At 32.1% G+C, this 27,195-nt stretch overlaps 1 protein-coding gene and 1 pseudogene across 7 annotated transcripts in view; one reads left to right on the top strand and one right to left on the bottom strand.

Annotated features, from left to right (window-relative positions):
• Cntln (centlein) overlaps window positions 1-27,195 on the top strand; it is a 365,014-nt gene that overhangs the window by 300,213 nt on the left and 37,606 nt on the right. For 6 of the 7 annotated variants that reach the window (XM_047524968.1, XM_047524966.1, XM_047524964.1 and 3 more), the window contains 4 exons: window positions 17,637-17,825; window positions 24,183-24,280; window positions 25,758-25,884; window positions 26,866-27,003. In XM_047524968.1, coding sequence (XP_047380924.1) covers window positions 17,637-17,825; window positions 24,183-24,280; window positions 25,758-25,884; window positions 26,866-27,003 — 552 coding nt within the window. The remainder of the gene's footprint in view (window positions 1-17,636; window positions 17,826-24,182; window positions 24,281-25,757; window positions 25,885-26,865; window positions 27,004-27,195) is intronic. The other variant, XM_047524967.1, reaches the window with a different exon arrangement.
• Window positions 20,538-21,768, bottom strand: LOC124964756 (archaemetzincin-2-like; annotated as a pseudogene).

The following is a 27,195-nucleotide window of genomic DNA, read 5'->3' as shown; positions in this document are numbered from 1 at the left end:
CTACAAGATATTTTATGTAAGCATCAAGGTAATCACAAAGAAAATATAAAAGGTATGCAAAAGAAAATGAAAAACCATCAAAGCATGTCAAAACAAAAAAAATCAATAAAACAGGATGGAAGACAGCAACAAAGGAAAAGAGGGACAAAAGACAAGACAAAAAAATTAACAAAATGGTAATAGTAAAGTTCTTCACTGTCAATTATTACTTTCAATGGAAATGGGTTAAACTCCTTAATCAAAAGGCATAGAATAGCTGAATGCAGTGAAATTAGATTCAGCTTTGTGCTCTCTATAAGCGACTCACTTTAGATTTAAGGACATGCTGACTAAAAGTCAACAGATGGAAAAAGATGTGATGCTAAAAAGAGAGCAGGGATGACCATATGACACCTGTTTTATTCTTTTTGTTCCAGAAGAAGTGACATTCATCTGAAAGAATAATCCATTCACCAAGAAGAAAAAAGTTAAAATATTTATGCATATAATTTCAGAGCTCTTCAATAAATGAAACAAACTTAGAATTGAAGGGAGATAGATAACACAGTAATAGAATTGAATATCCCACTTTCAGTAATAGGTAGAACAACTATACAAGATTAATAAGGAAATAGAGGATGTAAACAAAACTCTGAACTAATTGGACATAAGAGAGATAGAGAATACTCCATCCAACAATAGCAGAATGTACATTCTTCTCAAGTGCATATGAAACATTTTCTAGAATAGATTGTGTTAGACCACAAAGCAAATCTGAAATTCAGGAAGATTGAAGTCATACGAGTATCATTTCTGATGACAAAGGAATGAAGTTAGAAATCAATAACAGAAGGAAAACAGAAAATTCCAAAATATATTAAAAAAAAAAAAACCAGAACATTCTTAAACAACCAGTGGGTTAAAGAGAAAGTCATAAAGAAAATTTAAAAATACATTGCAGCAAATGAAATTGAAAACATATCAAAACTTAGGATTGGCTACAAAAGCAGTGAAAAAAAAGGGACTTAAATTTTAAGTAAAACTGTATATATTATACTATAAACAATATTTTATTAAGAAGGTGGATCTCATGTGTTTTACCATAATAAAAAAATGCAAAGAATTTTTTTTTAAATGCAGAGGATGAAACCAGGGCCTCATGCACACTAGGCAAGCATTTTACCAACAGCCTAAATTCCCAGCCCCAGAAAATCTTTTGATAAAATTAATAACCTGTTTATGATGAAAGTTCTCCTAGCAAACTGGGAATAGCAGAGGGTTTTTAAATTCTGCTATAAGGTATCTATCAGAACCTGAAACAGCCATCATACTAGATGGTGGAAGTTAGAAGCATTTTTTTTTATCAGAAGGCATTTGTGCTTTCTGTCATTGCTTGTATTTGATGTTGTACTCAAAGGCCTAACCAGCACATTAAGAAGGAAATGAAAATTAAAAGTATTAGAAATGAAGAAACAAAACCATCATTAGTTCTAGACACCAGGCTTGTCTGCACAGACTCTCAAAACAAATTACTATAATTAATTGAGTTCAGCAAGATTACTGGATATAAAATCAGTTCATGCCAAGAAAATGGAATTCATATTCGCCAACTGAATATACAACTTAAAAGAAGAAATATTATTTATGTAATAGCAAAAAATTATGTGGTGTCTTAGAATGGAAGATATATCCCAATTTCAGGAATGTTAAAGTGTGAAAAGGGAATACCTTTTTTTTTTTATTGTAAACAAATGGGATACATGTTGTTTCTCTGTTTATACATGGAGTAAAGGCATACCATTTGTGTAATCATAAATTTACATAGGGTAATGTTGTTTGATTCATTCTGTTATTTTTTTCCCTCCCACCCCTCTTTTCCCTCTATACAGTCCTTCCTTCCTCCATTCTTGCCACCCTCCCTAACCCTAACCCTTTTAACCCCTCCCACCCCCCATTATGTGTCATCATCCACTTATCAGCGAGACCATTCATCCTTTGGTTTTTTGAGATTGGCTTATCTCACTTAGCATGATATTCTCCAATTTCATCCATTTGCCTGCAAATGCTATAATTTTATCATTCTTTAGGGCTGAGTAATATTCCATTATATATATATATATATATATATATATATATATATATATACCACCATTTCTTTACCCATTCATCAATTGAGGGGCATCTAGGTTGGTTCCACCTATGAACATTGTTGTGGCTGTATCTCTGTAGTATGCTGATTTTAAGTCCTTTGGGTATAGATCAAGGAGTGGGATAGCTGGGTCAAATGGTGGTTCCATTCCAAGCTTTCTGAGGAATCTCCATACGGCTTTCCAGAGTGGCTGTATTAATTTGCAGCCCCACCAGCAATGTATGAGTGTACCTTTCTCCCCACATCCTCTCCAACACCTATTGTTGCTTGTATTCTTGATAATCGCCATTCTGATTGGGGTGAGATGAAATCTTAGTGTAGTTTTGATTTGCATTTCTCTTATTACTAAAGATGGTGAACATTTTTTCATATGTTTGTTAATTGCCTGTAGATCTTCTGTGAAGTGTCTGTTCATTTCCTTAGCCCATTTGTTGATTGGGTTATTTGTATTCTTGGTGTAGAGTTTTTTGAGTTCTTTATATATTCTGGAAATTAGTGTTCTATCTGAAGTATGAGTGGCAAAGATTTTCTCCCACTCTGTAGGCTCTCTCTTCACATTACTAAGAGTTTCCTTTGCTGAGAGAAAGCTTTTTAGTTTGAATCTATCCCAATTGTCGATTCTTGCTTTTATTTCTTGTGCTATGGGAGTCCTGTTAAGGAAGTCTGATCCTAAGCCGACATGTTGAAGATTTGGACCTACTTTTTCTTCTATAATCTGTAGGGTCTCTGGTCTGATTTCGAGGTCCTTGATCCATTTTGAGTTGAGTTTTGTGCAGGGTGAGAGATAGGGGTTTAATTTCATTCTGTTGCATATGGATTTCCAGTTTTCCCAGCACCATTTATTGAAGAGACTATCTTTTCTGCATTGCATATTTTTGGCCCCTTTGTCTAGTATGAGAAAATTGTACTTATTTGGGTTTGTGTTCATGTCCTCTATTCTGTACTGTTGATCTACCTGTCTATTTTGGTGCCAATACCATGCTGTTTTTGTTACTATTGCTTTGTAGTATAGTTGAAGTTCTGGTATTGCGATATCCCCTGTTTCATTCTTCCTGCTAATGATTGCTTTAGCTATTCTGGGTTTCTTATTCTTCCAGATGAATTTCATGATTGCTTGCTGTATTTCTGTAAGGTACGTCATTGGGATTTTAATTGGAATTGCATTGAATCTGTATAGCACTTTTGGTAGTATGTCCATTTTGACAATATTATTTCTTCCTATCCAAGAACATGGGAGATCTTTCCATCTTCTAAGATTTTCTTTAATTTCTTTCTTTAGTGTTCTGGAGGGAATATCTTAAAATCATAAGTTTTTGAAATATATTTTATACACACACGTATAAATAAACACACATATATACATGTATACATACATGCTAAGTATAAAGACATGAGGGAAAAATAAACACCAAAGTCATTCAGGATAGTGATTATTTCTGTTAAGTCAGGAGAATTGTTCATAGCTTTCATTTGGACTCATATTTATTCAGTTGAGTAGTTAATACATGAGAATTCATTTTTCATTATTACATACCTATGGTATATTTGAAATATTTTATTTTAAAAAAAGAAGGAAACCTACTGATTTAAGAAGCCCACAGAAAGAATGCTGGAGATGGACAAATCTTTGCAGCCAGATAAGATTAGAAGAGTATCTGCTATATGAGCAGAAGAGTCAGAGAAGGAAAACAAAAAGAAGCGTATGGAGAAACTGAAGGAAAAGTAGAAGCATGCTGTTATACAGAAAAGAAAGAAAAATTTTAAAAAGGAAAAGATTTGGACAACAGTGTTAGATGGTACAAGAATTGAAAATAACTGAGAACAGTTTGTTGGAGTTTATTTATGAAGTTGTATTAGCAGGAATCTTGATAGCAAGTGATAAAAACTGTACTCAGACTAATATTAGAAAGAAAAATAAACTCACAAAATCAAAAGATTATCAGAAGAAAATAAACTTAGGAACTGGCACCAGACATTAATGACATTGATGCTTCCTCTTTACTTCACATTTCTTCATCCCAGACAACCCTTTTCAGTGCAGATTTTCCATGTATGCTAGCCAGGTACTAAGCCTGTATCCTTACAGCTTAGACCCCAGAGGAAAAAAAGATTTTTCAGTCTGATCTTTCTCTCTTTCTCTGATTTAGGAGATAATTAACTTTCTAGGACTACAAGAAGAAAAAATGTGTTGTCTATATGTACTTCTGAGTTAGTATTCAGGTTAACTTCATTGTATGCATATTTTTACCTACATGAAAATTGACAGGAGATTTGAGTCATGCAGGATACGGGGGACATTTCTATTGAGCAGGACTAATCTACTTATTGCAGTATATTTTGTATTCCTGGATTTCACCCACTTAAGTTTCCAATCATCATGGTACTCAAAAGTATCACCATGGATTTCCAAATTCCATGTCTGAGTAGCATGTATTTTTTAAGAACCACTGTTCTAAAAGAATGACATGGAACCAAACTTGATTTATAAAAACAAAAATAACTACCCTTTTCCTAAAGATCTGAAAAATCATGGTACTTCATGTAAGATAACTGACTGAGAACTAGATATTTATCTGACTTTATTTATTCAGTTACTACTCTGTTAGATCAATTGTTATTACTCTTTGAAAGAATGTGATAAACAAGATAATCTAAACAGAAAATGAAGTGAAGAATGATGGAAGAAGTTTCTTTGTGTGATCTTTTTTGTGTTAAAAAAATAGCTTTTCAATGAAATCTCTGAGAAATATCTTGAATAATATTGTATAATTCCAGGTTATATAAATTTCTTGTTTTCCTCCTGTAAAAGGCATTCCTATTATATGTTATGAAAGGTATTTCTGTGATTATTTTCACATATATTAGGTTTTAGTGGGGAAAAATCTAATTTAAAATTTCATCAGTATCTTATCAAGTTCAGGAATTATAAAAACTTATTTTAAAATATGTCATCAGCTGGGGCTGTAGCTCAGTGTTAGATATTTGCCTAACAAGAGGCCCTGAATTTGATACATAGCACTGAGAAAAACGAAACTTTAAATTTAAAAAAATAAAAAACTTCCCTTTTTTTAAACTTCCTTGACTTATGAAACTTATATAGGAAATACAGAAAAACATTACTAGGTTGTTTCTCTTGAGAATTTTAGTAGGATATATTTATAAATGATCAACATCACATGAATACTCAGTGTTGCTGCTGTTAAATTTGTAATGAGTTGTAGGGTTTTTAAAATTCTCTGACTAGCTTTTATCCAAATAATTTATTTGCAAGTTTAGATTTGATACTACAAGGAAAAACATACAGTTAACTATTGATCCTGTTATAAAATATTTCAAATTTCTAAGTATTATGGCACTATTCATATTTAAGATGTATTTAAGGAATGTATAGCTGTTCACTAATTTGAACATATAAAGTTAGGGCTACAAAGGATTATCTTTAGTCTTTGATTCTGTAACCCATAAAGTTGGTAGTATTTAATTTAGATTAGTGTGATAATGCACTATTTCTGTGAACTATTTTAAGTGTAATTTAAATAACCCCACTGTTCATAAATGCTTTTTAGAGGCTCGTTGAAAGGACTTTATCTTATAAAATATGAATTTCATGAGTATTTCATGCTTGATTATGAATTTTTAGATGTCAAAAATATTTTAAACAATACCTGCCTTTTGAAATCTGTATAGGAATTGAATATTACAAGCAATTTTTAATTGTCCAAATTCTTACTAATGTTTAGTAACAGGACTATACATGAGCATTCATTTCCTCAAGTTAGTCCACAAAGACCTCTTTTTTTTCCCTCTTTTTACTTTTATTTATTCTTTTCTGTCAGTTACATTCTGCTATTATGCCACTGAGTGATATTTTAATCATTTGGTTATTGTTTTAGCCTAAAAGTTTCCATTTGATTCTTCCTTATAACTTCTATTTTTTAAATTTATTCTGCGTAGTTATATATGATAGTAGAATGCATTTTGACATATTATACATATACGGAGTATATGTATATATACTCATTCTTATGGTTGTACATGATGTTGAATTACATTGCGCATAGGATAATAATGTCAAATTCACTCTACTATCTTTCCTATTCCCATTCCCCTCCCTGCCCTTCATTTTCCTTTTTCTAATCCAAAATACTTCTATTATTCCCCAAACACCCCCCCCACCCCCATATTGTGAAATTAGCATCCATCCACATATCAGAGAAAACATTCCTATCAGCCTTTGGTTTTTCTGGGATTGTATTATTTCACTTATCATAATATTATACAGTTCTATCCATTTACATGCAATTGCCATAATTTCAAATTGCCAACAAAACAACACATGTTAGACCAATGGTTTCTTTTCTTTTAAAGAAATAAACCCACATAAATACAGTTATCTCATACTAGACAAAGGTGCCAAAAACATACATTGTAGAAAAGATAGCCTCTTCAACAAATGATGCTGGGAAAACTGTAGCTAATGAAATTAAACGCCTCTGACCCTGTACAAAACTCAACTCAAAGTGGATCAAGGAGCTAGGAATTACAGACCCTGCATGTGGGACACCATCCATGGCCTGCAAAAAAAACAAAAACAAACAAACAAAAAAAAAACCCTGTTTGAACTATTTGGGAAATCTGGCTTCAGGAACTGACAGTTATGGAAAATTGTTCCAGATTGCCTGGAGTATGTCGTTTCCCTGCCCTTGGTTCACTCCTGAAGCTTGAATACAGGACCTCCTTGTGGGAAGGACCTGCTAGAACCACATGGCTTGCTTAACTCCACCCCATATTGTTTCATGGAAGTAGCTCCTACCATTCTCCCTTTGATCTGTACCAGTATAAACAAACCAAACAAGGGCTCCTTTTTTTTTGGTGGTGGTGCTGGGATTGAACCCAGGGCCTTGTGCATGCTAGGCAAGCACTCTACCAACCGAGTTATAACCCCAGCCCAGCTCCATTGTTTTGGTAGAGCCAGTCCCTCAATCTTTCATGCCCCTGCTTCAAAAGTTAATTCTGTCTTCTGTTGTTCCTTTTGATAAATAAATTTCTTAGCTGTTTTTTTTCGCAGCCTGCCCATCCCTTCTACAGGAACCCTTTCCCTCATCCATGCTGGACATGCTGTGAGACCTGTGCCTAATAGAAAAAAGAGTAGGCCCAGATTTACATTATGTCAGTTTAGAAACTTACTTCCTTAACAAGACTCCTAAAGAGCAAGAAGTAAAATCAAAAATCAATATGTGGGATGGAATCAAACTAAAAAGCTTCTTCACAGCAAAGGAAACAATCAAGAACGTGAAGAGAGAGCCCACAGAATGGGAGAAAATCTTTGACACCTGCACCTCAGAGCATTAATCTCCAGGATATATAAAGAACTCAAAAACATAATACCAAAAAAAACCAAATAACCTAATCAAATGGGCTAAGAAACTGAACAGACACTTCACAGAGGAAGAAATATGATTGGTCAACAAATGCATGAAAAATGTTCAGCATCTCTAACAATTAGAGAAACATACATTAAAACTACACTGAGATTTTTCTCTCACTCCAGTCAGAGTGACAGTTACCAAGAATACAAGCAACAATAAATGTTGGTGAGGATGTGGGAGAAAATGTATACTTGTACATTGCTGGTAGGACTACAAATTGGCACAACCATTCTGGAAAGCAGTATAGCAATTCCTCAGGAAACTTGGAATGGAACCACCATTTGACCCAGTTATCCCACTCCTTGGCTTATACCCAAAGGACTTAAAATCAGCATACTACAGTGATGCAGCCACATCAATGTTTATAGCAGTTCAATTCATAGTAGCTAAACTATGGAATCTACCTAGGTGCCCTTCAACAAATGAATAGAAAAAACGTGGTGTGTGTATATATATATGTACACACACACACACATACATACAATGGGATATTTCTGAGCCACAAAGGCTTTTCTGATCAATAAAAATACATTACACAAGGGGTAATAATACTGTAATACCACTCCACTAGGACAGAAAAACAATCCAGAGTACTGAAGCTTATTTTCTAGATTTGCGTTTAATTAGAGGATAATGAGGGAGCCTTCATGAGATTTCTACAGATTGTATTCTAGAGTCTGTTCCTGATAATTCAGTCAGTGTAACTTCCCTTGAAAATTTGTGGTTCTTTATTTAGAAACAGATATTGTGTCAACATTACCATAAAACACTATGATTTTTGTTGATTTGGCATATTTATTAACTTTTTAAATTTTTTTTCTTTGTATAGTTTGGAGAGGATTATTTTCCTCTTGCCTCCAAACAATATCAATACCTGAAAGAAGTATTGACAAAAGGAGTGAAAAATAGATTAAAGATGGTGTGTGTATAGAATATATGAGGAATAGATATTTCTGTGTTGAATTAGCTGAGTTTAAGCAGTAAAAAGTAAAAGGAAAGTGACAAAATGGGTTTTTAGTTACTTAGGTTTTCCTTTGGAACATCAAATAGCACTATCATTTGTTTTTATTCCTGCCAGGGTAAAGATTCAGAATGGGAAATGCATTGCAACCTCATGGTCAGTAGTAAGCAAGTCATGTGTGGGTCAAGTGTTTAGGAGAGCTGTAACTGAACTTATAATATTACCATATGGACACTGAAAAATAATTTTCATAGTGATAATGATGAACCTTTCTATATATACATTTGATTTCAGGTGTCCATATTTGTATTTAGTATCTGGTGTGTAAGGAGGGCTTTTCTTCTGGTAACTTGAACTGAGAATTTGAAATTACAAACCAATAGTTAAGCTCTGTTTGCTATAAACAGACAAATGTTGACTTTTGTCCACAAATACTTGGAAGTCAGTTATGTTAGTTTTCAAATTTCACATAGAATACATCTGTTATTTGTCACATAGTTGTAAGAACAGAAGTTGAAGTAATGTGATTTAATTTGATTCAGCTAAAATGCATTGGTTTAGTTATTTAGATTATGTTGAAATGTACTTAGTTATTTTGGTTATTTTGAAATTTTCATCACATAGATGAAAATTTACTACAAATCTCAATAATGTCAAAAGTGTTAATGCAGATCAAAGGATACATGTTAAATATTTTCAGCATTTTGATCTGTTTTGAGAATTAAGAGTATTAGTAACCTGTTTTGAACAATTTGACATTTGAAATAATGGTATTTTTTTAATTTGAGAAGTCATATATGAAGATATTTATAAAATAATGATTTAATTGGACACAAATAAGAACTTACATTACAAAATGCAAGGGCATTGAATTAAATTTACTCCTTGTAAATGTTATTGAGCGTACCATGTCACTTATTCATATTTCTCTGATAGAATCTAATTTGAACACATCAAGACAGATTGGCATTTTCAGTACCATAAAAAACTGCTTTGTTAATTGCAAACCATATTTAGTATGACCTTATAGCAAAGTAGCACCTTAAGTGTCATGCTTTGTCTTTAATGTGCACACTGGAGCTTGGTTCATCTGTGCTAGACAACTGCATTTCATGAAAAGAGTTTTTTTCCTTGATAGGCAATTAGCAGTAATTAGGAAAATTCACCTCAATAAGATGTCAACATGAGATTATTTTAAAAAGTTGAATGTCAGTGACTTAAAAAGAAAGTTCTCTGACACATAGGTATGGCATGTGAAACATGAAATGTTAATTTAACTTTTCTGCTTATTATTCATGCACAGTATTATTTTGTCATTCAGACACTACACTGACAGAGTATAAGGGTGTTAAAATAGTGCTGCTGGAATAAAAAGGGGATTAATCTACCATTGGCCAATTAGCCAAAGGGTACTTAATGGTCTCTAAAGGCTACTGAAGTCTAACTACTAGCAAAAGCATTGGTAAAAAGTCCTCTATATTACCTTCATTTGCCTGACATTTTGTGAAACATACTGTAGGCTTTTAATAACTGCATTTGTCAGAAAACAGTTTATAAGTGAGTGATGTAGTAACTGAGTGGATTTTTCATAAGATATTTTGTTACATAGATAATTACATATCTGTCTAGAGCCTTTTGTTGTTGGCTTTCAGTTTTTAAATTTTTCTCTTGATGGTCTCAAATATCATAACAAAGCAAAATTCATGTTTTAAATTTAAAACTTTTATTACTAAACTTGAGAGTTGTAACTCTAAACTATTTAAATTATGTGTGTTAGTGTCTTGATTGCTCCAGGATTATTATTTAATTAAGTGACTAAACTTTTAGTCTTATACATGGACAACAACACAGAATTTTGTTTCTTTTCATTTTATTCCCTATAAAATCATTATATTCCAAATAAGAGAATTTTGAGTCTGTTCACAGGAGGAAGAAATATTAAAATTTCTCTTTCTAGGGGATTTCTAGAGGGTTCTTGCCTGTAAAATTCACATAGATAGTCTACACTAGAATTTTATCTCCATTCTCTGCTTTGATTCTGATAACAAAATTTACATTATAATTATTTTTTAAAAATAAGATTTTAAATTGCTGACTGCTTAAGTATGAACCAGAATAATCAGGTTGTGAAAATATCAATGAACTTATTTCTGTCTTCAGCATTAAATAACGGCCTGTGTCAATCCTAAACAGAATTTAAGATTAGAGATTTTGGTGAAGTAATTCAAAACAGACCACTCCCATTCAGTGGTTGCTTTTTCCTACTTTGACTGTCAACTCCTATGACTTTCAAAGGAAAAAAAAATCCCAGAGATTACTCTGTTGTTACAGATGGGAGCTACACCTCACTATTCTGTTGCTGATTGACCTTTTACAACATTCAGCATCTAACCTTTGCTCCAGTATTAGCTGGAAGAGTTCTTTTGCCACTAACCCATTTCTTCCAAGGGCTTCCCCAAACCCCTGCTGCTCTAATCATGGCATTCAATGTCATGGCTGGATTCTCTAGAATTTCTGTGTCTCTTTTTCAGATCCTACTATTCCAAGTGAAAATATTTTCCTAATTTTTAAAATGTTTTATTACTTTAAGCTTTTACTGTAGTAGTAAAAAACATGTGGAAAAAGCAAACCATATCTTTGAATACCATCAGGTAACTATTGTCTAGAAAAAAATGTAGGTCAGAATTAGTCTCTTGTTAGAAGTGAAAAATCTGTACAATCCTATTCCTTTCCCTTTGGGCACTGCTTCTAAAGTATTTGAATACTCAAAAACATTTTCTTTATATGCTATAGCTAGTATTGTATCCGTTAAATAAGCAGGTGTTGAATATTTTATTCCTTGGAGACATCAAGATCCAAAAATATAAAAAATATATTGTCTTGGGAGTCATGAGGGAAATTATTTTTTCAGATTTCTTTCTAAACCCTTTATTCTTATATTGAACCTGTAGAATCTTCTGGGGGCCCATTTTTTCTGATAATTCATTCTTAAACATTAGCCTGTTTACTGAAGTCTCTGGTGGTGAAGATGTGCTCCATCTCCTCAGGTCTTTCCTCAGTTTATTCACCCATCTTCTAGTAGGCACCTTCTCTCACATAAAAACCGAAGAGCAGAGGTTAAGGTATAGGCCAGGGCAGTTGATGCTGCCTCTAGTTTCTAGGACACATGTGACACAGGATATCAGGGAGGGTACTTGAAAAGAAACTGACTCTAGAGGCATTATTAGTCAGGAACTGAGGAGAGCAGCATTTCCCTTAACTTCCTGTTCTGTTTCTTGATGGTGCATATTTTATTAAATATTTTTGGTTTGTAGACTCTGGTTTGCCTCAAGGTTATAACTTTTTTATATTATCATTGAAAATATAGAACTAGTACAGTGCCTACCACCTGATAGGTAAGAAGAATGAATGATATTGAGTCAGGTTCTGAATCTAGATACTTCCCATCCAGATCCTACAGAAAATGTCAAGTTGGAGCCCAAAATTAAAGCAATTTGTGAATGCAGTACCACATAACAGAATAAGGAAGAGTAGGCTAAGGGAGACATCTTCACCCTGTTCATGGGATTCCTGTTGCTGAGAGTAGCAAAGGAAAGATTCTGAACAGAGGCTTTTTGCTTGGCAAATGAACTACAGATGCAGGTCTGGTAGAGTCAATTTTTATATTTCTAAGCATAGAAAATGGGACATTCAAGGGCTGGGGAGATAGCTCAGTCTGTAGAGTGCTTGCCTTGTAAGCACAGGCCCTGGGTTCGATCCCCAGCACCAAAAAAAAAAGAAAAGAAAAGAAAAGAAAAATGGCACATTCAAAAATAAAATTAAGGGCTAGGGTTGTGGCTCAGTTGTAGAGCACTTGCCTGAACATGTGAGGCACTGGGTGCTGTCCTCAGTACCACATAAAAATAAATAAAAGTATAAAAAATAAATAAATAAAATTCAAACTACATACAAAATTATGGTAAGGAAACAAAATTACTCCCTAAAGAGGCTTATATAAACTATATACCATAGGGTTTGAGACACTTGCTTGATATGGGGTAGGGTAGGAGTAAGGGAAAAGAGATAGGCTCAACAGGGAGCTGATTTTTAAAAGATGATTTACACTCGTTTTTTCTGTGCTGCATAACAACTCACCACAAACCAAACAACTTAGAAACAACATATACTTTCATTACTACTTGATTTTCTTGAGTCAGGAGTCTGGGATGCCTCAGCAGGTCTTCTGCTCAGAGTGTCACAGGCTGTAATCAGTGTGTCATCAAGGCTGCCCTTCTTTCTTTTTTTAAAGTTTTAAATTTGTTCTAATTTGTTGTACATGACAGTAGAATGCATTTATACATTTTGATAGATCATCCATAAATGGAATGTAATCTCTCATTTTTCTGATTATAGATACTGTAGGATCACATTGGTCATGCAGTCATATGCCCTCCTTTCTATAGCTTAGGTTTCCCTTCCAAACTCACATGTTTCTCGAAAAAAAAAAAAAAAAATTCTTTGTGTATAGAGAACTGAGGCCCTTCTTTTCTTGCTGGCTGCCAACCAAGAATCATTGTCACCTCCTTGAGGTCTCCCTTAGATCCTTACCTTGTGGTTCCTTCATAGTCCTCCCATATAACATGGCAGTTTTCTTCTTCAGGGCCAGCATGAGAATTTCTTTCTCAGGAAGGGCCCTGATCATCTTGAAGGGGACGTACCTCTTGAGGTTATGACAGCCAGCATAATCTTAAAGTGACTAGATTAGAACTCTAATTGCAACCACAGAATCTCCTTTTAGTATAACTTATTGTAATCATTTTAGTGATAGCCTGTTCATTCTCAGGTTCCACCTACATACAAGGGGAAGATATAGCAGGACATAGGTCATTGGGGATCATCTGAAAATTGTGTCTCCCACAAGATTCACTACTGACAAATAAGTAAGGTATTCAGTATGTGTATTCTTGTTTTTCCTTATAGTTGTTTAGAGGGTTATTTACATTTCAGAGATTTATGATTGTTCAATATCATATTTATTTTTAATTTTTAATATTTTTAGTTGTAGATGGACACAGTATCTTTATTTATTTATTTTTATGTGGTGCTGAGGATTGAACCAGACAAGCATTCTACCACTGAGCCATAGCCCCAGCCCTATTTTTAATTTAAATTAAAATTTTAACTTACATAAAAAGATAAATTTTTACTTGTTTATGAGGTACCATGTGATGTTCCAATGCATATATACATTGTATAATGTTTAAATAAGGTTAAACACATCTGTTTCCTCCAACGTTTATCATTTCTTTATGGTGAAAACTTTCCAAATTCTTTCTTCTAGTTTTTTTAAATATATAATACATTATCATTATCTAAAATTAGCCAAATTATAATGTCATATTCTGTGCATGTATGAATAGGTAACAAATCCCATTATTATATACAACTGTAATGTACAAATAAAAAATGTGGAAGAAGAAAAATAAATAAATGAATCACCCTACTGTGTAATTCAACACCAAAACTTCTTACTCCTTCATAACTACAACTGATCAACCTTTCTCCATTCCTCTCTCTGGCCTATGGTAACCACCATTCTACTCTCAATTTCTATGAGATCAACTATTTTAGTCCATATATGAGTAAGATTATGAAGTACTTGTCTTTCTATGCCTGGTTTATTTCATTTATCATAATGATCTCCAGTCCCATCCCAAGGCTCTAACATGTAAATAAATAATTAGTAGTATCTACTTTAAAATTTTATAGTATTTTATAATTGGTTAGAAATAATTGACTATATAGAAATCAATACAAATTTCAGTACTTAGCAAAGTAAACTTTTAAATTAAAAAAGTCTTGGTCTACAGAGCTGAGCATATAGTCAAGAGGAGCATATCTGTCTTCAATAAGCATGTAGCCTAGTAAAGATCCTAAGTTGATCCTAGTCAAACAAGTAACTGCCTTAAGACAAACTAAAATTTCGGTCATGAGAGAAATAGGATTATTATACACATATATTAAATAAAGGGTTTTTTTTTTTTAAAAGTAATATATGTCCTCAGCTTTTGAGACATGTCTCAGACTCTATAGGATAGCATTTACCACAAAATAATACACAAATAATGCTTAACATTTAAAATCTATGAAGTGCTATCACAGATGTTTTAAAAATTCTGTCTTCAAAATTTCCTTTGTTAAGTAGGCAACATCCTCTCTGTTTTAAAGGAGGAAACAAAGTCACAAACTTGCTTAAGTTCACCAGCTGATAAGCAACAGTTCCAGAGAATGAGAATCCAGAAATTATGACTTTTCCACCTGTGCTTTGTTATTTCTTTTTTAAATACAATGTAACATAAAGTTTTTAAAATCTTTGATTGGTGATGGAAAAGTAGTAATAGAGAAATATGAATCATTCTGATAAAAAGAAAAATTTTAAGGGTAACCTTAAATGTTTTTCTAACAAGGTCACCCACCAAAGTAGTTTCACAACCCAAAACAAGAGTAAGGAAAAGGAAGTTTTTATACTTCTTCTCTCTATAGCATTTCTCAAATCAGAAATAGAATTCTCAAACTCAGAGAAATTAATAATAGAGCCCACATTGTTTGTCTAAAATTGCAAGGAATAAAAAAGAATTCTAAAGTGATGGAATAAATGATTTGCATAGTTCTCATTTCAAAAGATGCTTCTATGCATATATAATATTAGAACTGTTTTTAAGATTATAGATTTTAAGTACTTTTTAATCAAAATATTTTAATAAAATACAAGTTATTTTACCATCTCCATAATTTCGGTGTTTCTTCATTTAATGATTTTTGTATTGTTAAGATGATGTTGAAATCTATATATGCATGTCTTTCAGAAAAATATTTTTATTCACTTGGTCTTTCCTCAACAGAGACATATTATAATGTTAATATCTGCCATCAAGGAAGTAATGAACAGAAAATAATGGCATAGGAGTATGACAAATGAGAAAAGGCACCTAGGTCTGTTCACAGGGAGATAAGAAGCTCATCAGATTTTAGTTGCTTGTGTTGTCTGAGATTCTACCTGGAATTGTAGCCATGAGTTAACGTCTTTCCAAACTGAAATCTTAAAAGTCTAATTTAGATGCAGAGCATTAACATCAGAATTCAGAAATACTCTAGTATATGCTGCCTAAGTAAAAGCTTAACTAATACTACATTATTATTGAAACTTATTTTAATTTATATGTTATAAATAGATTGTAAATAAAAACTAATTGATGTATGTCTTTGTATCACCATCTATATTACAAACAGGGAATCTTGAAAAATTTAAACCTTTCTTTTGGTTCTTTTTATACATAAAGCATTGTTTTTACATACTGTGGTGAACACATAAGTACTCAAAAACTTTGAAGGATTTAAAGTTTACTAGGGCTCATAGATGAGGACCATACATAGTTTTATGGGAGCAAAGAGAAAGGAGAAGAAAAGAACATAGAAGGCTCTGTGTGGGAGGAAAACTAAGTTGCCCTTCAAAGATGAGAAATCCTTCAGCAGTAGGAAACACTATATGTAGTCATTTATGTAGAAATGGCAGGCAAGTTTGACTTCAGTGATAACGTGACAAACACAAATCTAAGTTAATCTTAAAAACCTTTATTATCTACAGACATCTGAGATTTATTCCATTGGGGTAAAGAACCCCTGAAGAGCTTCAAATAAGGGGATAACAGGTGAATGTTGTGTTAGGAAATTATGTATAAAAAGTGATGGAGTTAGGGAGAAGAAGGGCCCTGGCAGTAAATTCAGTGGGATAATGAGAATCTGCATTGAGAGAATACAGAAAGGAATGAATTTAAGAAACTGTATAATTTATAGAACCTGACAAGTGATTGGACATAGAAAATTAATAAATAAGGAGAAAGGTGGATTCAAGCTTGAATTGTAACCCAGAAGATTTTCAGATTTAAGGAAATTATGATTTCACCTTTAGATATTAATTAGTAGGTACCTTTGGACAATTCTTGAAAAAATATTTCCTGAAAATCTATAGAACTGTACTTTCAGATCATAAGCTAAAATATAGCCAATTAAATAGTCTTTTCACCAAAACACTCTTTTCTCAAATAAGCCCTAGTTCTGAATCCATGGTCTGAAATATTCATTCTTAATTACATGCACGTGTACACAAATACATATTTATTTAGTTTCTAGCAGTTGTGTTTAAATACAGTGTTAATACTTAAATTACTTATTTCCCATGTTTAAATTACTGTACACTTTCAGCTATATCTTTTGCTGTTTCTAATTGGAATTCATAACAAAGAAAGATTTTTTTCTCCTGAGAGATTTCAGGATCATTTTGTCTAATTGTTCCTTATGTTAGACTACCATATTATAAGCTTCTTTGGAATAATAAATCAGTCATGCAGTTACCTTCTTAAAGAGCTTGGAGTTGTTATGCTATTAGTTTGGTGACATTCTGCAGACTATAGATTGGTAAAGTAACAGGGCTAACAGTAAGATAGTTTTTTTTTTTTTTTAACACTCCTCAAAAAAAATACTAGTATATCATTTAGCAAAATATTTATCAAAATTTCAAATATTAGAAGTTTAGTGCAATTCTACCTCCACATTACAATTAGGACTTGTCAGATTATCAGCCAAGTACATAAAATTGAGCAAGTTTGTTTGCATACTACTTGAAATAAATCCCTAACAAGATTCATCTGTTAATTGGACTTAATGTTCATGTTACTAAATGAGAAATATTTTGGCTACCATATAGAGTAGTAAGATCTACTCAGTAGAATAAACAACTAACATCTGTTATCCTGTGCTGATCTAGCTTGGCTTTTACCAAGTTAAGTACATCGGCCCTGAAGTCACAGTTATCTGTGACTCTGGCTCATTCATGTATTTGTGAAGGCAAAGAAATAGTGCATCTTGAGTGAAGACCAACCAGTCAAAAGATATTGAGTACAGCTAATTCATATTGTTTTAACTTTATTAGCCCACAACCTTAAGCAAAAGCTAATTGAGGTTAGAATTTTTGCAGAGTTTTTATAACTTTTTATAATTGTTTTCTTCAACATTATCCTACTTGTAGGATTTTATACTGAATATTGTTAAATTAATTTTTCCTTTTTTTTTTTTTTTTAAGAAGCTAAATTTGGATTTGACTGAGCTTCGGAAAGAAAAAGATGATTTACTAAAGAAATTGGAGTCCTCATCTGAAATCACAAGTTTGGCAGAAGTTTCCCAGGTAACAACTCCTCGGATACACATTACATCACTGAGTCCTTCAAGGAGCATGGATCTGGAAATGAAGCAATTGCAATGTAAACTAAAGGTGATTTTAAAGTTTATTAAGCATGAAAACATCCTCAAAGACAAGTTTATATCAACTCTAATTTATTCTAATAAAAATAAATTATGGCATCTAAAAATTATTAATACTACATTTGACTTTATCATTCAGTTTTAGTCTTACATATTCTTGTCTGGTAACTCAAAGTACTGTTCTCTGAAAAATATGATCAGACACCCTGAAATCCTAACTTAGGAGCTAATGGGGACTGGCCATTTTCTTCTGCTCCATTACTCAACTCCTCTCTGCTCTCCTTGTCTCCCTCTGACTAAACAGAATCCTCCCAAATGTAGTATCAACATATAGCCAGTTGGTCTCCTTTGCACACGTTACTATTTTAGTTTGGTCCTTTTTGATTGGAGATGGAGAAGAGAAGAGGAGGGCGGGAGAAGAAGCAGAAATCAAAAACAGATTGATGTAGTAGATCTCAGCAAGTTAAACCTTTGAGAATAAAGTTTATAAAGAATTATATTTAAGCCTAGGAGAAACTGTCAACAGCTTAAAAGTGAGGCTGACCTTAGTTTAAATAGAATTACCTTGTAAGAAACAAGATTGATGAGTTTTAATTGGAGAGTTCATTTTCATGCTGCTTAAAACAAGCTCATTTGCTTTTCACATATTTAATTCTGTTCTTCAGTGGGAATTGCTCGCTGGAAGCTAAAGGCAGTATATATAGGACCATATTTATAATGAGAGTCACTAGAAGGAAATATTTTACTGTAAATGCAGTGTACATTAAAAATAGAATTACTGTTAAGATAGTATTGACTTATTGAATTGTGGAACAGACTCAGGTGTTTTCAACCAAAAAAATGATATTTTAGTGTAAGATTATAAATAAAATAAAACAGGATAAAATTTAAAATAAGCAAGTACATCATTGCTTGAAAATATTTTGCTTTCCTAGAAATAATCATTTATAAAACTGGCATTGATTGGGATACTTCTTAAATGCCATTCTCAGAAAATGTTTACATGTAGAACTTGCCTCAACAACACTTTATGTTTAAATACCTTATATAAAATTAGAAATGTAAGAAAAAATAATTGTGCAAGTTTGGGGGCATGTATCTTTTAAAAGATTTTTTTCTATGAAAAGGTGCAATAAAATATATAAATCAAACATTTTAGTGTTTAAGTTTAATATACTAGAAGGTAAAATCATTGAGAAATTCTTTGGTCTTATGTATTACTTAGACTTTAATTCAAAATTCTGTGATTCTCCTTAAGTTTTCATGATCCTGATATGTCATTTTCACCAAGATAAAATTGAATGTTAGATCCAGTACTATCTGACTTCTAATTTTTTTTTTAATTCTTAATAACTTAAGTTGATTTATTTGATTTTACTTGCTGTGGATGGTTTGACAGCAATTAAAAATAATAGAAACAAATGGTCTAACATAATTTTGAGTGAAAATAGACCTATTTGAATATGTGTAAGTTATTTACAATATAGTATTCCATAGTCTAAGTTTTCACACACTATAAATATTTATCTTATTTTGAAGGAATATATGAGTCAGAAAAGTGAAACACGAGATACCTAAAGCAATTTTGTTTAATAGTCTGTATCTAACCTGAAGTCTTAGAACACTGATCAGGGCATATAGAGACAAAAAGATAAATGTTCACTTTTATTTTGTTTCATGTTTTTATGTGGAAATTTCCTAAAAGACGTTTAGTACATAATACTCTCTGCTATTAAAAATTTCTTTCAATATTATATTTGTTTGTTAGTGCTGCCATTACAAAATATTACAGACTGGGTAGCTTAAAAACTAAATATTTACGTTCTCACGGTTCTGAAATTGGAAGTCCAAGGTCAAACTTTTGACAGCTGTTTTTGTCTGAGACCTCTCTCCTCAGATGATATGTAGATGGCTATATTCCTTTGTCTTCATGTGATCTTCCCTTTGTGCATCTCCATGTCCTAACTTCCTCTTCTTATAAAGACCAGTAATATTGTATTAGGACCCACCTTTAAACCTCATTTTACCTATCTCTACATATAATCCCATTCTGAGGTACTGGGGATAGGTGAGGACTTCCACATACACATTTCAGGGGAACACGATCTAGCCCAAAACAGATATCAAACTGCTAACACAGTGATTATCTAAGAAGTAACTTATTTTCTAAGTTATTTTCTAACTTCTATGTATATTTTTAACACTTAGTTGAGAAAGTTGGTTAGATTTAAATCTCTTAAAGGTCCACATGCATCTTTTTTATTTTGTCCAATTATGTAGAGATACATTTTTGTGTGTATGGTACAGCAGATTGTACCCATTAGTGCTCTACAACTGAACTACATCCCCAGCCCTTTTTCATTTTTTTAATTTGGAGCCAGAATTTTTCTAAGTTGGCCTAGAACTTGTTTCTCCTGCCTCAGCCTTCTAGATTTGCTGCAGTTGCAAGCATGCTGCACCACACCTGGCTGTGATTATCTTATGTGTACTTTTCAAATGTCCCTGATTCATTTATATTATTAGAGTGCTCAGGAGCATTTTCTGCATTTTCATTTTTGCTTATATTAGACATGTTTCCCAAAGACCCAGCTTTATATAGATAATAAGATGTTAGAGATATATAAATTCCTAGTGAATGGTATATAATTAATTGTTTATATTTACTTTATTTGTAGTTTTTTATACAATCTGGGTTAAATAATACTTAATTTTTTTGAGAGCATCATGTGGAAATATTTATTTTAATTACTCCTATCTGAAGGTACTCATTTTTGGAGAACAGCCAGCATTTTATTATCCACTCTTTCCATTCTTTTAAAGATTTCCACAGGTTTCAGTAAATACACATTATTTTCACAACTATGTTTCAGAATTGCTCTTGGTGTGTCAGCAGGTACCTTATGAGTTCTATCTTTCTGAAATATCGGAAGCCAATGGCACACTGCAATTTGCATAGACAGATAGGACAGAAATTCAGAGGACGTCATCTGTCAGCTTCCTCCAAGCAAGTAGAGCCTTTGCATTCGGCATGTGAGCCACTGGCAGTGTTGCAGTTCAAATATGTGTCCAATCTCCTGGGTTCAAGTCTTACAGAATTGCAGCAGCAAAACACTAGTGATTTCAGGAATAAAGTAGTTATCAAAAATGGAATAATTGCCAGGTGCAGTGGTACAGGACACCAATCCCAGCAGCTTGGAAGGCTGAGGCAGGAGGATCTTGTGTTCAAAGCCAACCTCATTAAAAACAAGGTGCTAATAAGCAATTCAGTGAGATCCTGTCTCTAAATAAAATCCAAAATAGGACTGGGGATGTATCTCAGTGCTTAACTGCCCCCCCCAAAAATAGAATAGTCATTGGAAGATGTTTTCTGAATCTTCCTCACTGTTCCTTCATAGTGTGAGCCATAGAAATCACTGTCATATTTAGCAAAGCCAAATATCCCCACACCATCTGTCAAAGAAGCCTGTCCAAAAACAAAATTCCAGGAGTCTCTTGGGTATGGATCAATCATTGTTATTCCCACAACACAAAAGGCATCTTCAGGTTTCTTCTTTTTCAAGAACTTCAGGATATGCCCTGCATGAATTGTAAATTGCATGTGTGATCGGTCACTCTAAAAGAACACCGTGTTGAAGAAACAGAAACTGGTTCTAGGAGTTTTACAGTCAAGCCATAGAAAACTGCTTCACAGTAACCCTTGAGCCATTTAATATATTCTTCCCTGATAACTCTGGTGTTTCCTACAGATGATAATGACAGGTCTCATCCATTCATATCATGTTCGTTATGTTGAGCTTTCAACCTTCCCTTTATAAAGGAAGGCTACCATTGAAGATTTTATGTTACAAGGACAGGCATGTCCGGAAGGTGCTGCGAAGGGTGCCTTCGCCCCCAACAGGCCTTGCTGCTACGCTCTCACCTCCCCTAGCCACCCCAGCACGCCTGTGCTTCATGCTTTGTGCCATTAAAACTTAAATTTATATTTGGAGTTTTTAAAAATTTCTGATTGTTGAAGAGAATCTTTTAGATAAGTACCATATTCTCTTTCAGTTTCAGTGTAAATTAAAAATAATGAAGGACATTAGTTTTTAAACTATTGTTACTATAGATATAATCTATAAGTAGGCTGATTCTAAGTATCATACAAATACTAACCGTATAACTTTAATTTAGCCCTCTAAGATAGGTTCTGATAATACCTCTATTTTATAGTTCAAAAAACTGAGACAAAAAGAAAAAACAAGTTAATTGCCCAGGTCATGCAGCTACTAAATTGTATAACTGAGATTAGAACTCAAGCCAGCTGTCTCCATTCCGTATTTTAACCATTACAGTATGAAAACTTTTAGAAATATTCAATAAGCTTAGTATAAGAAAGTTTTAACTAGGATAAATCTATATCATTGTGACATTTTTGAAATGTGTTTTGCAACAGATTTTAAATCATGCTACTGATAAATATTGTCTAATAGGGAAAAACGACCTCTGGGATTTTATCTTTTTTTTTTTTTTTTGTCACTAACTTCTTATGGAGCCTGATCAAAGAATTTACTTAACCACTCCAAAGTTCTAAAGCAGGAATACCTTTCTACTCATCTCATACGAACTTTTGAGGATCAAATGACATATCTGTCAGACTTAAAGATTTTGGCAAAAGTATATATCAAGCTGGCATTGTTTTATTTATCCTAATTCAGTAATCCCTCTATTATCTAGAACTCTCAGAAGTATAGCATATTCAGCCACATAAAATACAGCCTTAAATCTAAAACCAGAAAAGAATAAAATAGCTATCTTAAAATTCACTTAATTTATTCCACTGAAGATGCTATCAGATTTTACTGTCCCTTATCTTTGTATTTTAAATAAATGTCTAAGTTTATTTATACTACATGTCAGCAGAAAACATTTTAAAAGCATCAAATTAGAAATATGCATATGAAGGAGCAGGTTGATTGCTTTGGGCAGGAATATTGACAGGTGAAAAGGTAAAAACATCCAATTGGCAGAAAAAAAGAAATATGAAAAGTTAAGGTAAATACAAAATTAGAAAAACATAGGAGTTGGGAACCATTTAGAGTAAGAGTATTTTTATTACACTGTTTCCTAAAGGCATCACTATATTATACTATAGAGATAATATATAGTAATATCTCACATATAATTAATATAGTGATAATATTTATAATCATCATTTTTAGCATAATCATGGATGGTATATTTCTAACTGAATGAACAATCATCCATGAAACAAATCAAGATTAATGTTTAAGTAAAAGTTTCAATTATTTGGTAAATTCACTAGTATGGCATACCTTATAGCAATTCTAGAAACAGGACATTGTATGTCTCTATAAACATGCAAAAGGTATTGAAAATTTAGGTTATGTTAAACACATTTGATCAAAATTTATAACATTCAAAATAAGTATGTGTTGAGGTAGCTCTTTGGGTTTTTAAGAAAACTTAAGATTACATTTATGTAAAAATTAAACTATTTCAAATTTTAAATTCACATGTGCTATGTCAATACAATATTAAAGTTGGTATGATGAATTTAATTCACTTTCCTTGTGTGATTGATGATGTCATCCTTTCAAATTAAAAAAAAAATTGCCATTTTCAAACATTCAAACCGAGGAGTAGTTCTAAATGAAACAGTTTATTTAGAAAATTAGTGGAAGAACTATTCCAAAGATTTATTTACCTGGCTGAAAGGTCCAAGATAGTTCCACTTAGATTTGTCACTTGGTCTGCTGGTGGTCAACTAAGGTGTCTATACTTTTTCACATGCCTTTCAATTGCCTTCCTTGCAAGGGGAATACCACGGAAGCATTCCAAGAGGGTGAAAGACACAAGACTTAATTAAGACTTAAAAATTTGCTGTGTCATTTCTGATAAATTCTTTTGGTGAAAACTAATAATGGGCCAGACTAGATTGGTTTGAGAAATGAAATCCACCACTTGATGCGAAGAGCAGCAAATTATTTGTGACCATATTTAGTCTATTTTAGGTTGCTAGTAAATCCAGTATTCATTTTAAATGATATTATGCCATCAAAGTTCTTACTCATACATTTATGTTTTACTAGGATAATTCATATTTCCTATAAGTATTTGCAGCATGTACTATGCATTTGTTATATGATTGTGTTCCTCTGTGCTCTGGAAAACTATATAAACATCTTAGTATTACTATATTGTGTCTGTTAGAAAATATAAAAGCACTTAAAATTTTTAAATGTTCATTTTAATTATTGTTCACCATAATTATTATAAATTTATAACTCTTCTTGAAAATGGTGTTTATTTTGCTTTAGATCAAGATTGAAAGGTATATTGAAATTCATGTCTATTTTTAATCTAGAATGCAACTAATGAACTCACTAAGCAGTCATCAAGTGTGAAGTCTCTGAAATCTGAACTCCTAGCTAAAGAAGAACACATAAAGGAAATGCATGAAAAGTAGGTTTTTCATATTTCTATCCATTGTATTTGGTGCCACCTAGTGGTAATCAAATCTGTTAAACTTTGCATCCCAAAAAAATACCAACATATCATTAATCATGGAATTTTACTTTCTTAGTTCATGTTTAGACCTATATAAGATGGAAATTTAAGAAATGCTACACATAGCAGGATCCATGGCAAATTGGTTACTATTTTTAGTAAGGTAGGAATACTGTTAGATTTCCCTTATTAAACATAAATAATTTTGAGTAAATGTAAATTAATGACTTTGAGACTATAGATAAAAATATTTCAAGTGTTGCAAATATTTGACAAAAAAAAATAGATGGATACTTAGTTGGTTTAATTCCTAAGTTTATAAATCTAATGTGGAAAAAGGAAAGTTTTGTTTGTATTTAAAATAACTGGGAGGTACCTTTAGTGTTTATCAATTTAAAAAAAAAAGGTGTTTTAAATGCTCCCACTGAACTTCTTTGTATATAATTTATAGCTACAGTAGAGTTTATAGGTGATGATATGTGTACATACAATTTCGTTCATCACAGATAAATTTGAGATATATGTCTTATACACATATCTGTATACCAACCACATTGTAGGTGAAGATCTGTCCAAAGTGATATTAACAGGTAAAACTTTTAGACAAAAAGATTTGTCAATATTTTTGATTGAGAATATCTTGAAGTTTATTCATAGATTAAGAGGTGGTCTTGCTTATAATTTAACAATGAGGGCTCTGAGAAACACTATTTGAAACTTGGCTTCTCCATCTGCTAGCTTTATGTCTCAATTTAATAGTATTAATTTAAAAGGTTCTTAGGAGGAATAAATTAGTTAATATATGCAACCCACTTATAATAGTGACTGGCACATAATAAGCCAGTCAGTAAATAATAAATGTTAGTTATTGTCACTTTTATAGTGTAATTAGTGGTAGCAAGAGAAGTAGCAACAACAGTAGTAGTAGTTATCACTGCATCCACCATTTTATACTTATCATTTCATTATCTTAAGCTAAACCAATAGGTGAATTCCATATCAAATGACATTAAATCAGAGGATATTGTGCCTGATTTTAGTTTCTTTGCATGTTACAAGATTTATATGTTTAGATATTTTCCTAACCCTGTTCACCTTTTGATTGTCTTTAAGCATCACTTCAGTTTTCCTAAGCAATGCAAAAAGTCATTAACATATTTTCAGGTTTTCATAAATTTTAATAATCTTTCTCAGTTAATCATTCTTTTGTTTTAATGTATATATGTTATACTATAATAACCAAATCACAACCGCATTGTAGATTTTACTTAAAATATATTAGAGTAATATTTTATGCAGTGCAATTTATTTTACTAATTTATAGTTTCATTAACATCAGATAGCATTTTAAAATTAACGGGTATAACATTGGTAACATGGAAAATAAAGTATTTTCTGTTCTCTGGATAAAATGTCTCTTCTTCCTTTCAAGGATGTCTCGAATGGAGAGGAACATAACTATGAAAAGACATTTAATAGAGGACTTGAAATTTCGACAGAGAGTTAATTCAGAAAGTACTGAGAGTTTTAGTGAAATGTTAGAAAATCTTGAAAAAAAGGTAATGTTTAAAATTCAAGATTCCAAAATCTCATATATACTGTAACCACACATTCTGTTTCTATTTGCAACTATTGAATGAGAAGTAAGTTTAATTTTGAAATATTTAATACTTCTGGACTACATAATTACATTTTATTTGGTATTTTATTTAAAATACAATTCATAACAATAGAATAAATATTTCTGAATTTTTTTGAAAAGTGATAACTATCAGAAGATCTTTCCAAAGTATACATTTTCCCTTGTATACTTAATTCAATGCATATGGGAAACTCATTTTATTTAAAATAGCTTTATAATATGACCCCAAACTAGAAATGTTTTGTTTCAAAAACAAAAAAGGTGGTATTTGCACAATTCATAAGGCAGTTGGACTTTGGCTTTCACTATATGTTATTCACTAGTGAAAGAGCATCTCCTTTACTTTCCTTGTTGAAGTTGAAAATCTTAAGTATCTATGAGCTCACATGATTTAAAAGAAAATTTTATGTGACTATGACAAATGCATATGGATTTTCTATTTCTTCATACACCCACATAAATGGCAATTTTTACAGGTTTTCAATGTTATCCTTTAAATTTTGTTAAATTTTTAACTTTAGTAATCATTTCAGATAGACCTTTGCAATCTTTGAATAAATAATCATTTATCTTTAGTGGCATTAAACTGAAAAAGAAAACCTATTTCTCCTGTTATTCTTTGAAATATATAATAAATGTGTTATTATTTAATATTCCATTACATATATTCTTACATTTTTTGTGCAATTTTGATTTTTGTTATTGGTTTAAAGATTGCTAGTTTTGCTTATGAGTTCTGCAAATGGAATTATTGAATTTGATAACAATTTTATGAGACAATAAATGTAAGTACACTCATTCATTCATTCATTCATTCATTCAGTTTCTGATTAAACAAATATAACATTGTACTGGAATGCCTTCACCAAGGATAATTATTTTTATACTTTCACTGTAGGTAAAGACATTAACTGAAGAATGTTCCAATAAGAAGGTATCCATTGATTCACTAAAGCAGAGACTTAATGTTGCTGTAAAAGAGAAGTCACAATATGAACAGATGTATCAGAAAACTAAAGAGGACTTAGAAAAAAAGGTATGATCTTAGGACATTTTAGTCTGGATATAAAGAATATAGTGATGTCTTTTTCATTTCTAACATGGTCACTTTTTTCTCCCCAAACTGCCACAAGATAGTGAAAAACTTAACTGCAAAGAATATTATATCTCTAAAAGAAGTACCAAGAATTTATTTAATATTAAAGATAATGCTTTGTTAGTGAAAATA

The sequence above is a fragment of the Sciurus carolinensis genome, chromosome 14 (genome assembly GCF_902686445.1).
Source record: "Sciurus carolinensis chromosome 14, mSciCar1.2, whole genome shotgun sequence".
Classification (NCBI taxonomy): domain Eukaryota; kingdom Metazoa; phylum Chordata; class Mammalia; order Rodentia; family Sciuridae; genus Sciurus; species Sciurus carolinensis.
Note: the sequence above shows the minus strand (reverse complement) of the source record. Positions and strands in the feature narration are given on the sequence as shown.